A 16,113-nucleotide genomic window follows, 5' to 3' on the forward strand; every position below is an offset into this window, starting at 1 on the left:
CAAAAGCCCTTAAGTACAGTACTTTTGTAAATATCTGTTTGTGTTGTTCATTATATTTCATTTACCAAATTACATCATTCCATGAATTGTGCTAGAGAAAAAGCCAACCTCCCTACACTTATATAGACACTGTCATCTTTCTGATACAAGGCATCTCTCAAGGCATTTTTGATTAAGATACTCAGTTACTGAAACATGCACCACTGTATCACCTAAAATGAATGCTTAAATTTATACAGGCATGTAACATTTTCCCAGAGACCCATTATAAGGTTCCTTCCAGTACCTAAAGGGAGCTTAAGAGAAAGCTAGAGAGGGACTTTTCATAAGGGCAATGGGGAAAGGCCTTAAACTGAAGGAGAGAAGGTTCAGATTAGATATTAGGAAGAAATTCTTTGCTACAAGGGAGGTGAGGCCCTGGCACAGGTTGCCCAGAGAAGCTGTGGCTGCCCCATCCCTGGGAGTTTCCAAGGCCAGGTTGGAGCAACCTGGGCTAGTGGAAGGTGTCCCTGCCCATGGCAGGGGGTGGAATGAGATGGGCTTTAGGGTCCCTCCCAACTCAAACCATTCTGATAAGGAAAGTAATGCCTTTAGGATTCCGTCAATGAAAGAATTTGTTCATGGGTTCAGGCAAGGAGCAGGATTCAACTGCCCATGCCAGTCAAAAGACATATTTTTCAAGACCCTTTTGCTGGCAACACTGCCTCTGTCTGTCTTGCTCTACAGAGCTGCAGCCAGTGGTACCACAGGACTATGACTGAACAAAACCACTGTCACTGCTAAAGCCCTTTCTGACCATCAAGCCTAAATTGATGTACAAAATCTTTTTAGAATGACAAAAACTGGTTGTGCCTATCACTACACTTGTGGATGGCACATGCACTTCCCCCATACAGCTGCACACAGAAAAGAAACTAGAAATAGGAAATCCTTGATCAATAAGTTGCCCAAGCTTCCATTTCTATAAGTGTTATATTTGTAGTTTTCCAGCTAAGCTTGCATGAGTTTGTTTTGGCAATTAAGAAATCTTCTGTAACACACAGTTGAATTAAAAGGTATCCAAGCAGAAAATAAAGAAAATTAATATATCTACATTTTATCATGGGTATTTATTACACTGGTCCAGGTGAGCTGATAGTTTATGAAATGAAGATGGCTTGAAAATGGGGCAATTCCACCTGTAATAGGCAACAGTATTATTAGATCAGTTATTTCCAGACAAAAGTGGTGGCATTCTCAATGCCAGAACAGGATGCATGTTTATCTGACCCAAGAAGTGACATGTTTATCTGTTTAATCTGACCCAAGAAGTTTACAATTAGTGATTAACAAAACTAAGTAAAGGATTTTGTGGTTAGGCTTTGCTTTTTTTTTTTTTTAGATATTCTCTATTGCCTCAGATCTACAGTTGAGGTCCTGAAGCCTTGAGTAACTGGGAACTCAGCTGTGATGTTCACATTTTGTTTCACTTTGTTCACTGGTAGAGCCAGCAATGACATCAGTCATTGCTGAAGGGTTATGTGGGGAGACTGCAGCTGAAGAGCACCTGTAATTGCTGAGCAGAGACCTGAACATGAAGGAAGACCAGTGTCTGTCAGGGTCACCAGACCACAGTCAGGGGCACAGTCAATATAGGGGGGAAGAAAAGTGTAAGATGCAGACACAGAAAAATGACCCCAAATAGTCATTAAAAAGAGCCAGACTCCCCTCAGAGTTCAAGATTCTGCACTTGACTGCCGAGTTCCCTTGCTGCAGAACAGCTTTTTTCATCTAGTTGTCCCTTTATATATGCATCAATAGATGACAGATGCTATGGAAACACTGTAGAGTGCTTTGAAGTCTTCTGGTGTTTGAACCAGTATTTTAGCTTCCATGGTCTATAAAAGGCAAAAGGTGTATTCACATTAGTCTATCAGTTTGGTTAAGGACAACGTTTTTGAGGTGAATCTCCTTAGCTTTCACATTTATTGCACCTTTGTTCACATTGCTGAGCAGTCTTGGAACACTTGAGCTGTGTTGCTTTTACACACACTAAACCAGAGGACCTGCTCCAGGGAAGATACCAGACTAGATTAAGTTCAAAGTAAAACTCCTGAAAGTCCTACAGCAAGGCCTGAAGTACCTTCAGAGCCAGCTTTTGTCCTTTTTCTCTCTGTAGTTTTGTTCCTCTTACCCTTTACTCATGACTAACATCAGCAGAGATTCCTGCTCTTCCTATCCAGACCTCCCTTCCAGCATTGCGCTATTTGCTGGAAAACTTGTTTTTCTGTTCAGAGGAAAGCTTAGCTATACTGAACAGTGCCTTTCTGTGAGCTAATCCTTCATTTTCTTCTCTTTTAATGAATTAAACTTGTTTCTTCACCCTCCTTTTTTAAATAAAGGGGATTTCTCACTCGCTGCAGCATCATTCAGAGAAGCAGTGGTGGAGTTGTAAACAGCCTACTTTTATGAGGATTAAATCTAGGAAGTATTCAGTCACTTGTTGTTAATGGTAGTGTTAATTTCTCAAGTGAACATTACCAAGATGAAATACAGACAAGACTCTTCTCCTATGCCAGCAGTGGCAATAAGATTCTGAAGGACTCAGCTTAACAGCTTATGTCAAGTGATGAGGTTAATGGAAAAGAATTTTGTTATTCAGGTCACTTAATGAAAATAACCTTGGAAGAGCTTAGCAGAGCCCTTGGGGTAGAATAAATTATTCCTCTTCTTGCTTCCATCACTGTAAGTTAACCCAAGACATAGAAGAAGCTGATCTAAACATGATCTCAACCGGGCAGAGAAGCACTGGAGGAACATCAGTGATGACAGTGTGTTGTTGTAATCTCTGCTGTCACTCCAGTGGTAGCATAGAGCCTTTGAGCACAGGCTAGCTTTGCACAGCCAGAGCTTTAAAACAAGACAGTTTATGATGCACGTTATCAAAATGCTGCAAGAAGACAGCAAAAATACTTCCCACAATTTTTTGGCCAAGGCACAGCCTTTGGGTCAGCCAGACACAGCAAAGAGGCCACAGCAGCCATCAGTCACACTGCTCCTGTTTTGTGTGTCGCTGGTTTGCTTTGCTGCTCAGAAATAAGCTTCAGCTCTGGTGATCTGAGACCTTACACTGATCTGCTCCCAGATCCCAGGGAGCCTCTGTGTCTCTGCACCACCATTTCCCTCCTTATCCCTCAATTAAAAGTGCTGGAAGCTGCCCAGGAGCACATGCCTTTATCACAGAGGCTGCTAGAGCCTCATGAAGCACTGCACCATTTTGAGGGTGAGGGCCGGTATGTGCCAGAATAAAGGAGGAGGGGTCACTTGGTTTGATCCCAAACATTGCATCAATAACTTTGAGTGCCCTAGATCCAGATTTAGAAAACCTCTGGAACAGACAGGAGTAGCACTATCCCCACCTGTAACATTACTACCTTCTCCTCAAGTGCCCATTTCATATTCCAAGCAACATGAATAACTCATCTGTGGAAAGCTGAAAATCCTTTTCACAGCCCTAGGTACAATAACTTCGATATAGAAAAACAAGATTAAATTTGACAGTAATAGGAGTGATAGAGGGGAAAAGTGTTCTTCCTTTGAGGCAGAGGCTCTGAATACAGCAACTGGCTGAAAAAGGAGGGGAAGAAAGATAAATGCAGTTATAGTCAAGCATCAGGACTTAAAAAAAAAAAGCTTCTAAGAAAGAGAAAAAAACCCTGCACCTTTCTCTTGACATTTAACAAACTACCTAAAGGAGCTAAACAAAGGAAAAGGAAGAGAGTCAAAGACCTTACAAAAAGAGTTGCTTTCAGCCATTTGTTACTAGATATCTTCAAATACATTTATCCAACCTTGCTAAGAGACACCAAGCCCTCTGTGACCCACAGCAAATCCTCACTACTGTTTTCTCTACTTCCCCATGAGCCCTGTTTATCCTCTCCCTCCTGCCTCTGTAGGGACCAGCCTGGGTAGCAAAGCCTCTCTATGCCTGTGTGTCTGTAGGCTGCCAGGAATTTAACTCCTCACATGCCACATTTAGGGGAGCAAATTTATTCCCCAAAATCCCTCTAGCCCCCCAGTGAGCCCTGCTTCAGTCACTAGCCCTACATCTTGATGTGTTGATCACATTTGGGATCATGTTGTGTGTTGTGAACAGGCTCTGTCCCACTGTTGCATCTGTAGAGGTTTATTGATGAACTTTAGCTCTTTTGTGCTATAGAGGCCCTTCACTCCCAGGGAACTGACATTCTGTGGCTGGAGCTTCACTGTCTCATAATCAGCCTTGGGGGGATCCTATGGAAGGATTTTTAATCACTTACCTCATGATACTTCATCACATCTATACTTTAGGATTTATACAGACTAATATTTCCTGTCATTACGACTCTTTGACAACAGTTGTCTCAAGCACCTTTGACATTTGCAAGGTGAACCAGACCTACTGTTCACCAAAAGCAGCATTCCTCCCTCCAGCAGCAGGATGCCAAGTGCCAGGGCAGGAGTGGTGGGCACACAGAGGACGGTGTGTTTGAGTGGTGATTAACACACAACAAAGAGAGCTGCCTGTGCTGCGAATGGAAACACTGTGTGCTTGGGATGTAAGAGCATTTCCATCTAATTTAGCTCTCTGCATACAGTAATAAGACACAACAGGGTGTGCATTAAGCTCATCTGTTGGGAAGTGCAATAGTAGCTGGAACGCACAGCCTGGAGTGGCTTATTTCTAGTGGACTGTGGCTCATTAATTTTACATTTAACTTTTTTCAAGTCCATTTAAAAAAAAACCCAATGAATCTAATCTGAGGGCAGTTATGCGATGTATCCTTACGCTGAAAAGTATTTTCAAATAAAAACAGTAGGGAAAAGAGAAGAAGAACTTTGCCCACCTGCAGACCAGTGTTTGGTTTTTGCAGGACCTGCTACAAGAAGGTTCTTGGCCTGCCAATGCAGAATATATCGTGCAAATAGTGATAGCTATGGAAGGCTATTCAGTGCTTACTCTTTTCTAGATTTTCTTTTTGTGTAATTACCTGTGCCTTTTGTCTTCCTTTCTTTCATCCCTTCATTTTTTTTTCTCTTTTGGTATATGAACCAATACCCATTTCAGATGAGGTTTACATATCAAGCATTTGGATGGGGATAGGACTGACTTTTCAGACTGGAAGCTGAATGGTCACAGGTTCCTGATTAGGAGGCAGACTGGCATGATTTGGGGGAAGATGGTTTTGCCAGAATAGGAGTGTGTGTGTGTGTCCATGGCTATAGCAGGATTTAAAGAACAGAGGGTGTTATAAAAACTCTGTTTTGTTATGACATCACTTCAGAAGTATGAAAGAGGGACATCTGATTTCTGCTGTTCCACGTGAGATATGACTTCATCCCTTTATGATTTATCCCTTCATACAGGTTCCAACCTTGATGATGGACACCCAGTTTTCAGAGTTCACTCCAGACATCACACCAATCATGCTGGCGGCTCACACCAACAACTATGAAATCATCAAACTGCTTGTCCAAAGACGGGTAACGATTCCACGCCCACACCAGATCAGATGCAACTGTGTGGAATGTGTCTCCAGTTCGGAGGTGGACAGCCTGAGGCATTCCAGGTCAAGGCTGAACATCTACAAAGCCTTAGCCAGCCCTTCATTGATTGCCTTATCAAGTGAGGATCCCATTTTGACAGCCTTCCGACTGGGCTGGGAGCTGAAGGAGTTGAGCAAAGTGGAAAATGAATTCAAGGCTGAATATGAAGAACTTTCACAGCAATGTAAGCGTTTTGCCAAGGACCTTTTGGATCAAGCACGGAGCTCCCGAGAACTGGAGATCATTCTCAATCACAGAGATGATCAAAGTGAAGAGCTGGACCCCCAAAAATGTCATGATTTGGCAAAGCTAAAGGTAGCAATAAAGTACCACCAGAAAGAGGTAAGAGCCGTCTAAATGTGAAGGTATTTGGTAAAACAATTCATTACTCACTATGGGTTTATTCAGTGGTTCTGGCTCTCAGGTGTGATATTGCATGGAGCAGAGAACCCTGTGCACCTTGGTGACAAGGTGGATTTGATGACAGTTGAGGGCAACAGGACTCGGATTTGCTGCAGTGGGCTACAGCTTCTACAGTACCAACAATTTCTGTTTCAAAGCTACTTGAGTCCCATTTCATTGCAACCCATCCCCCTGCAAAGAACAGCCTTCAGACATTTCCAGGCCTATCTCTGAAAGCTTTTCCCAGTTGCTGCTTTTGTGCAGGAACCCAAACCTAGAAGGGGTTGCCTAGCTCATAAAGGTTGACTCCTTGGATTCCTCATTGACTGCAGGGAATAGTATAATACACATTTCACTTCCTGCAGCCACCAAACACTTCTAAGCACCCATTCAACACTAATTCATAAGGGTCAGAGAAAGGAGAGCAGCTAAAGAGAGCAGGAGAGATCTGGAGCACTGCTACTGTCTCAGGTCTCCATGTTACCAGCACTTTTATTGGGTGAAAATGCTTGTGTGGTGCTCAGAAGAGGATCACATCATGCAAATACTTCTTCACACTTGTGACACCTCAGGTTGATTCTTGGCCCTTGATCCATCTGTGTTTTAGGAACTGAGAAGCAATTCCCAGCAATTCAAACTCCTTCCCGTAGTTCCAGAGAGGAAAGCCATACTTCAGCTAAAGGACACAGAGCCTTTCAGAAGCCCTGCAAATCCAGAGATTTATGAGTTGAGTCAATAAAGGCCATGAACTCCAGAAGAATGCTGACCACAGTTTCATTAGTTGGCTCTGGATTTTCTTTCTCTTTCCAAACCCAGACAGAATTTAGTAGATGATATATGACTGTTGGCAGTGATATTCCAGTTATCTGAAGGAGGAATTGAGCTGCTTGGTTGAGGAACTGAATTGCAATGTCCCTCACATTCCTCTGTGTCTTGGGGGGTGATGTGGGTGGCAGAAGAACCTGCTACATTCCTCTTTTCACTGCCTTCCCCAAATTCAACGCTTCGTTTTATGCACTGACCCAACATGATATGATAACATTCCACCTCCCTGAATGGCTGCTCGTGTCATCCAAAGCACAATAGTCAAGAAGTGAAAGATGCAGATTTTCTTTCATCCCTTTGGTCTGTTGTGCTTCCTGAGTGCCAGTCCCTTTGATGCAATGAGCTGGAGCCAGAACCTCAAGCTTCTGGGGTTCAGTACTTGGCCACTTACTGCCCTTACTGGGCTAATCCAGGTTGTGCTTTTCACTCGGGCTGTGACAGTGTTAGGTAACACCATAAGTTCTTTAGGGACACGAAAAAGTAGTGAAACATTAATCTGGAAGAGGGTAATACAGGTAATAGGGTCAGCGTTCATTGAGTCTAAAAAGGGCCAGAAAGACCACTTCTGCTTTTTCATTGACCTGACAGACACAGATGCTACTCTCACGTGCACCCCTCAGCAGCCAGGCTACCCCTGGCACTGCTGTGTGTAGATCACTGCTGCTCCTGATGTCAGGTCACTGCTGGCATCCAAGTGAAAGTCTGTGGCCACCCTTATCTCATATTCACATTCAGCAAGTGCAAGTCTGAAGGACTTCACTGTATTTGAAATGTGGTGCTGAACAGTCCTGAAGATTTTTTATTTTAGAGTAACAAATTTTTAATCTTGCTTGACAGCTTTTATCCTTTTTTTTTTAGGCATATTTGATTTAATTCCAAGCATATGGACAAATTCCATGTTTTGTGACACACTCATGACAGTTCCAGCCTATAAATTATAGCAAATATGCTCTGTGTTGCCAGATAAAGTCTGTGCTGTTTCCAGGTAGAATACTGGTGGGCTGGGGCAGAATGAATGAGGTTGAGAAACCAAATACTGAACCCCATCATCCTACCTAGTTGTTCACAAAAACCTGATGCATCCTGCAGGATGGTTGTGGTTTTCTTATCATGTTAATTAGGCCATCTTATCATGATAATTAGTGCAATACAAAACCTCAAGCAAGATACAAACATCCTGCCAGATTCTGAAAAAATGAGTAGGAACATTTGCCAGGGAGATGCTGAGAAATGTTTTTTAATCATGATTGAAGAGCATCAGACTGAGAGAATTTTTGTGGGGACAGGAAGGAAAATAGAAGCGAATTTGGTTTCATGAAAGAGAGTTCTGCAGAGAGAAACAGCAGACTTTTAAAAGCAGATCATCTTGTTCCGCTGAAGCTTTTTGTCTTAACATTAAATGGGATTGGATTGGATGGAGAAGCTTTTTATATCTTAATGTTGACAAAAATAAAAGTCAAATCTCTAGTTGTCTAAGACAAGAATCCAAAATTGACTTTGGTTATTTTCTGGGGTGTCAATTGTTATTGCAGGTGTTCGTTCTTTCTATTCAGCATAATTTCACATTGTTTTTAGAATAACTGGTAGACAAATTTCCTGCAGCGTTTTACTTTTTGAGTGAAGTAAACCTCAAATTTCCCCCCAAAATATAAAATTATTCCATTTCAGCCTGCTTGGGTAGACAAGTTCAAGTTCAAGACTATTTTCAAAGAAGTCATTAAGAGGAAATGGGTAAAGAGATCATTGCCTTTTGATGGAGGAGCAGGACTGTGTGTAAATCACTTTGCACCAGCGTAAGTGATCTGGGAATTCAAGAATCTCCACCAGACACATTATTCAGTGTTCTTTCAAGTGAACCCACCATGCCTTTCCCCCCAGCCCCCATTGCACTCCCATACTGAAGAGAAGGTGCTGGTTTGTTCCAGGTACAGAAAAGTAACAGCGTTCAAATTTCTAGTGCAGGTTGGTGACCCCAGCAGTGAACATACAGGACTGAAAAAAATCCCAATGGGAAAAGCTAGATGTCTGTGGTCAGACGTTGGAACAGGCTGGCTGGGGAAGTGGTGGAGTCTCCATCCCTGGAAGTGTTCAAAAGGCCTGTGGGTGTGGCACTTGGGGACATGGTTTAGTGGTGAACATGACGGTTCTGGGTTAATTTTTGGTCTCAATGATCTCAGAGGTCTTCTCCGACCTTAACGAGTCTGTGGTTCTATGAATTATTCTGTGTGCTCTTGCTCCAAACTGTGCCCTTGGAGGAAGGCTTTTAAAGCTAAATAAGTGCTAACTGTGCAAATGAATAGACAGTAAATTTTTTAACAGAGTATAATCTGGTTAAGTACCTAAATCCCGTTGGAGATTAGACATTTATCTTGCTGAGGCATTTGCTGAATTAGCTTCACCTTTTGGTGCTTAGCTACTAGAGAAAAACCTGATCTTGCCCTTTAAGTGTTAGCAAACAATTAGCAATCAGCCCCGCCACAGACACACCCCCCTGTTCTCTGCACCCAGTCCTGTAAACACGCTCATGGGGCACACGATTTATCTTTTAACCTGGCCTGAGTGCCTCAGTCTTCACAGGGAGCAATGTGAGTAAGGATTAGCAAAGGGAACCACTTCAGTTGAGTTCTTCCTTCAGAAAGAGAACAGCCTCATCCCAAGGGCTCCAGCTCAGCCTGTACCCCCAGGTACATCCCACTGCCAGTGCATTTCTGCCTCATGACACACATACAGGTTTGTCTTTACAGTGATAGAAAAATCTCTTATTCTATTTTTTTTTTTCACCAAAAAACCCTGGGAGGTAGAAGTTTTGATTATTCCCAACTATTAAACCTGTTTAATATTCTACAAACTGACAAATGCGTCACTTATTACGAAGAAGACCTTTTTCCTTTGCAGGAGGGTCAAAACAATGGAGAATAAATTTCTTGCTTTTCGTGTTTGTTTTTAATATGCCCGTAAATCCTAAAGGGTAAATTACTGTTTAGGCAGATGGAGAAAACTCAGTTATATGGGAAAGATTAAAATGTGCCCTAAGGTAACTTTGTAGTATATTTTGTGGCAGTAAATGTTCAGAAGCTCCTTCTCACTTCTCATTTCAGGTGTAGAATGGTTGTGTCCTCAGGTTCAACTTGCAAAAGAGCCCTGATCGTTTCTCCAGAAGATAGGAAGGACTTAATAGTTGTGATCCCTGTTTGTGTGATAGTCACAAAATATTAGAAAAAATGATGACAGCACTAGTACACTGGGAAACATGACTAATTACAGCCAGCACAGACATGTCAGTTTTCTCAGTCCACTGTTAAAGAAATCATTTTGGAAGGATCGCAGTAATTCTGGTCTAAGAGACCAGCAGGTTTGTCATAAATGCTGTGTAGTATATAGCGTTTGACTGTGTATTATGACTTCTCAAGTTCTTTTATTCATGACTAATTTTGGAAGGAGAAAGATGCTGAGAATTTAATACAAAAAGACACAGTTCAGCTGTTGAGGATCAGTCTTCGCTATGCTCTTCTGGCACCAAATTAGCTCTGCATTTGTTAATTTGTTTGCATTTCTAAGAAAAGATGGGGAAAAGTCATCTCTTAGGATCTTGCCAGTCACGTAAAGCACAGTTGCCTATACAGTGTGTATTGTTGTATTAGAGAATCAGAGCATAGGCAGCATGCAAACAGAATTTTTATGTCCTTTAAGTTTTTTTTTTACATTGCCAATAATGTAGAAAACCATAGTGTAGCAGTGAATGAGGTCTAGAAGGGCAGATTTCTCTTTGTATTTAACATTCTGCTGTGCCACAAGAATAGCAATATACATCCAGCTTATTCCTGTTCTCTGTCACAGGTCGTTCACATCTTCAAAACCAAGTGAAACATCACAGTAGTGGTTTTTTAATGGATTTTTCTGCTGCTGGTACTGGCAAATAGCTCGGGGTTTAGTTTATGTGTCTGTAAAAAACGCACACAATACAAGACACTCAGAAAAGAAATTCTTTTGCCTGTGACTATATTGCTTAGCACTTTCATGGAATTAGATCAAAGGAGTGCACAAATTTCCTCTCAGAAATCTTAACTGTAGTCTCTCCTCATCACTGTGCTCTAATCGATGGCAGGAAAGGAGAGGAAGAGATTTGTTTGCTTTCCCAATTCAGAAGCATTGCTCTTTGCTGTTTTCTCTTCAGGATGAATCTTCAACAGTTTTAGTCCTGTTTTTTTTTTCCCCAGGACATTTACATAGACAAGTACCTCTTGAGATACAGTACTGGAGTAAATGAATAATCATTCCTGCCGTGCCGCATATTTTTCCACTGTGTCTTGACTCTTGTCAACTGTGTGGCTGCAGTCAGAAGCACAGCATCACTCTCCAGGGAGCATGCATAAACCTGGAAAATTTCTGAGGGCCCTTCAGTTAGTGTATAAAAAGAGCTTATAAAAATATCAGAGATGCATGAAAAATGAAACGCGAGATCTGTGAAAATCAAAGCTCATGTCCTGCACCTTTTTACCCATTTTGAAAGCCATTCAGGTATCCTGATGGATACAGATCTTTCTATCCTGATGGCCACAGATCTTTCCTTGCTTGTAGGCATAGCTAAGTTCTTCTCCTGTGGGTTTGTCTATTTTCTTGCTATACTGCCTGGGGGAATAACGATACAGGGCTGAATATTTGCATTGTGCTCTTTAAAGGCATAATGAAAAGCCTTCCTTGAGCATGCACAGCATAAGTAGGCTTTTACTTTCGGATTTCTGGAAGGAAATCATACCAGGTTGGGAAAAGATCTTCGTTAGGACTAAACAGGGGAAGCAGAGCTGCTCCTTGTGGAAGCTTGTTTTCATTTCCAGTGAATCTGGAACATCCACATCCCTTGGGGTGTTCGATGGTGAGGATGATGTGGTTACACCATGTCCAGGTCTGTTCTACACGCAAACCTGAGTGTAAGTTTAGGGATTTCAGAAGCTCTGAATGTGCAAATGTGACCTTTCGTTTTCCCACACCACCCATTCCATACAACAATCCCCCGTTGTTGTATGCAGCAAAGTTCCCACCTGGTGTGTGGACAATGGCCTGTGCTAAATGAAGCTGTTTTTTCTCAAACTCAATCCCAGCAGGCTTTCATGCACGTGGTGCTAACAGAGCTGTTGTCAGCAGTCTCAGAGGCAGGACTTTGGCGTGGCAGGTGGGGAGATTTGTCTATATTTGCACCCTTAAAAGAGTCATTCCTGCTGACTGCTGGTGGGGCATATCTCAGAGCCCCTACTCTATGGGCTCGTGCAGTTGCCAGATCTGTTCGTTCAGTTTTGGAAATTATCATGGAAATTTTAACCTCTGCAGCTGTTACAAAAATTAGGACAAGAGTCATTGAAGTATAACTTCTCTCCAAGTATAACTTGGAAGAATAAATAATATTCAGAGAACCGGTGGTTCACCAGTTTGACAAAGTGGACTTGAATGTTTATTTGAGGAAACAGTATTATTTGGTATATTATTCATGTAACACCAAAATGTTCTAACTTGATGAAGGTTAGCCACATATCGCAGCTGTCACAGAGCAGAACTGCAGAACACTCTCTTTTGACAGCAAAATCATCTCTGACTAATCTTACCATGTGCAAATTTGAAGAAAAAACCTTGGTCAAGGACAAGGACTCTGCTTGTGTTAGTGTGATGTATAGCAGGCAGTAAATGCCAGGATCATTCTTTCAGTCATTTTTGGTGCCTTGTGCCTCTGACTTAATGATCTCCTGGACAAAGACAGGAAATATGTTGAAAGCTAAACAGGTTGCACTGTTTTAAAAACACTCAAGGATGAGTGAGTTTGTCAGTTCCCTTAACTGCAAGTTCCCCATCAGTCTTCTTGCCAGCAAGAGAAGAGGCTTGGGAAGCCAAAGCCAAAGTACAGGACATGAGTGATGGGCTTTCTACAGACAACAAAAACTGGAGAGAAGTGACACCTTCTGTATGGTGTCAGCCAAGTGTTCAGTATGCCCACATCTGAAGGTCTGGAGTGTATTTGGAGTCAGCTTTATATCACTGGGGAAGAGTATATCATGTTATTTCATACTTCACTTTGAATGACACCCTGAAATAATACACTCTGTAGAAAAACCATTGCTATGGATTCTTTCACTTAGGTACAGAAGTGATCACTGGTATTTACCCGATTTCTGTGAATTTCAACTTCACTTCTGTGGCTTAGAGAAATGAGTTATGAAACCCTCTACAGAAAAGAACTGAGATTCCACAGCCTTGCACCTCCCACGTATACATCAGATCCATCGTTGTCCAGACGAGGTGACTGAGAACAGTTACCTCATAAGTCTTTGCTGCAGGAGAAGTGAGATGAATAGATGGGTTAATCATAACACCCTCCCAAACTGAGATCTTGTGCAGACTGACATTTAAAAGTTGTGACTGCAATTTTTGTTCTTGTTCCTTACAAACCCCAGCTGGCTGAGTAAACATCCTCACCCCTCAGCAGCGATACTACTCAGGAGCAGAGGTGGCCTTTAGAGGTTCCCAAGAATGTGAGAAGTGTTTATACTGTGCTAACTTGTTCATTCATGGATATTGGAGTAAATTTACTCATTCAAGAAAAGATAAAAAGAAGAAAGAAAAAAACCCCGAAAATTAGTTTCAGCGTAGATGTGTGTCAGGTCAGAGAGGAAGCAAAGGAAAAATAATTTTAGAACTTTTTATTAACAGTAATTGGGTAAAGTAGGTATGTGTTTAAATATACTTGTGAATGACTTTTAAAGTTTTCATGTTTGCTTTACTTATCACTTACTTAATGTAAATGTTAGAAATCCACTAGGGAGAATAAACCCAGCCTTTTATTTAAAAGTCAATACCTTCCCCACTTCACCTAAAGCCCCTGAGAGCTCCCAGTATTCATTTCCAGGATCTGTGACTGCTGAAGTGCTGCCTGCAAGAGGACTTAGGAAACGCTAAAAGATTTGTCTCCAAATGGTTTTTAGCCTGAGTGTTTTTCCAGTGCTTCTGAGGATGTGTCCAGTATGTCCTGTTCAGCTCTTGGAACCCAGGTGTGTGTTGGGGATTCACTGACTCTCTCTGAGGTATATTGCTTGTATTCAGTGCTTGCTTGTACTGCAGCACTCTGCCTTTGGAAACCCAGCCTCGATCTATTGAATCTTTGTAACAGAACCATATCCTGGGATGCTTGCTGGAATACATCCCTCAGGAATTTATTTATCGATGGTGGGCTCTTGCTCAAGGTCTGACCCAGAGGAACCCTGCTCTGGTGGGGTGTTTGCTGCAGGAGCACTGTTCAGCACCTCCACTTTATTCACTGCTGAACTTAATGCACTTAAATCCTGCTGACACCGGCCGTAAATACAAACCTACAGCTAAACACACCTTTAAGCACTCTGAGTAGACATGAATTTAATTACAAGCTTAAAGATTTTATAATTGCTTCTTCCATGGGTAGGCATCCAGGATTTGCAAGCATCTGCCTTTGTCCTATGTGGGACTTTTATTTAAATAATTTAAGCAAATCCAACATGAATGTGTTAAAACTGTGAATTTTGATGAAACTGTGGCAGGCTTTGAGAGGTTATTCAGTCTTTCCTTTTGCCAGCATTCACATCACTGCTGAATTTGCAATTGCTACTGCTTAAGCTGAGTTCATGTGTGCTATCATCAGAGAGATGTGGTATGAAGACCTTTAGTTAAGATTCATATGGCATCATAATTTAAAATATTTTAAGAACAGATTAGACAAATTCTCTCTGATTTGAGGCCATATGTTCATCTGTGGAGGATCATGTTCATCTGGAGTTTGTTTTATTCGCCAGCTGAGGGTTGGAGCAATTTGGGCAGCACCAGATTTGCTTGAAGGACTCAGTCCAGCTCAGCTGTGTGATCTCCTTAGTGGCAGGAATGCTGCCATTTGGATTTGCATCAGTGCTTCAATGCTGGTACTAACAGGTGTGTGAGTAGCAGCTGTGTTTTTGATACGATATTCATTCTGAGAAAAAAAAGATTATCCCTTGGAAGTATGTGATAAGGAATGTTGAGTTGTAGTCCCAAGTTATACAGCCTCCCCTCCAACTACTTTGTCTTATTTCTTCCTTTTTTTTTTCCTGTTGCAGAAAGTACTTAATTAACATGATGAACAACCATTAGGTGTTTACCCTCTGCAGCTCACACTTCAGCAGCAGAATGTAAATAACTTTTCAGTCATTAACAAGGTTGAACTTTAAAAAGAAATATGCTACAAAAGAGGATTTTCTTATTCATCTCACCATTTGCAACACTGCAAACTTGAGGAGGCTGGTATTTCTTATCTAGAATATCTGGTCTCACAGGGCTCACTGGCTCTCTGCAGTAGGCATCAAAATAGGCCACACACAGATTCTCTCTCCTGTCTTGAGATAATTTAGAAATGGGGCTCTGAGTATTGCCCACTGGAATTTCCTTTAAGAGCAATCAAACCACTGCATTTCCATTCTTCCTCAGAAGATCTTTTCCTTGGTACAAATGGAGGCAGAAAGGTTTCTCTGGCCCTGGAAGTGTTTTGTGCTACTTGGTTCTTAGTGGGAGCATCCACAGGATTTGGGAGTTCAGGAAGAAGCTGGATTTTGAAAGTCCAGTTCTTTGCATAACATTTCACCTTGCTGAAGTCAGAGTAAAGATGATCACTTCACTGAGTGGTGTGATCCATTGTACCAAGTGTTACAGACTGCTTGGGCTCTTGGACAGTGTGTATTAAGCTTTTGGGTTAAGACATTAAGATGTGGCATTGATTGATAAACCCAAGTCTGTGATAGGACTGACAGTGCAGGACTTTTCTACATGGGAGGAAAGAAATTCTAGGCAATTAATTCTGAAAATTCAAGTGCAAAGGCTCCCCAGCTGTGTTGGGGTGTGTGGGGTGGACACCCCGGCTGCGGTGTCTGAGTGGGTCACCCCTGCCACTGATGTGGGATGGAGATGAGGGGCACAGGCTTGCTGCTCCCACCCTGCCTGGCCACACTGTGCTCCCCAGCACAGGGGGAGATGTGTGTCTTTGGAGACATCTCCCTTCCATCTGCCAGAGGGGAAGGTGCAAGGCAGCACCTCTGTGGGATGGGACAGGACTTCCAATTGAGTGGAGAATGGCAATGGCATTTGTCCTCTTCATGAGAGTTTGGGGTCATGGGAAATCTACCTTCATTGCAGATCTAACTAAAATACATACCTATGCTACTACATCAGACATTGCAGTTGCCTGACTGTCACACAGGCTGCAAAATCTACCTCAGTTCGTGTGAAAATCTACCTTTCCAAAGCCAAAATAGCTTTAATTGTAGAAGGCAATAGCATATA

General features: G+C 42.1%; 1 protein-coding gene across 2 annotated transcripts in view; it reads left to right on the forward strand.

The window, feature by feature from the left end:
* Window positions 1-16,113, forward strand: part of TRPC5 (transient receptor potential cation channel subfamily C member 5) — a 103,731-nt gene that overhangs the window by 42,868 nt on the left and 44,750 nt on the right. For both annotated transcript variants that reach the window (XM_032702098.1, XM_032702099.1), the window contains exon 3: window positions 5,386-5,907. In XM_032702098.1, coding sequence (XP_032557989.1) covers window positions 5,386-5,907 — 522 coding nt within the window. The remainder of the gene's footprint in view (window positions 1-5,385; window positions 5,908-16,113) is intronic.

Source organism: Chiroxiphia lanceolata, chromosome 14 (assembly GCF_009829145.1).
Source record: "Chiroxiphia lanceolata isolate bChiLan1 chromosome 14, bChiLan1.pri, whole genome shotgun sequence".
Classification (NCBI taxonomy): Eukaryota; Metazoa; Chordata; class Aves; order Passeriformes; family Pipridae; genus Chiroxiphia; species Chiroxiphia lanceolata.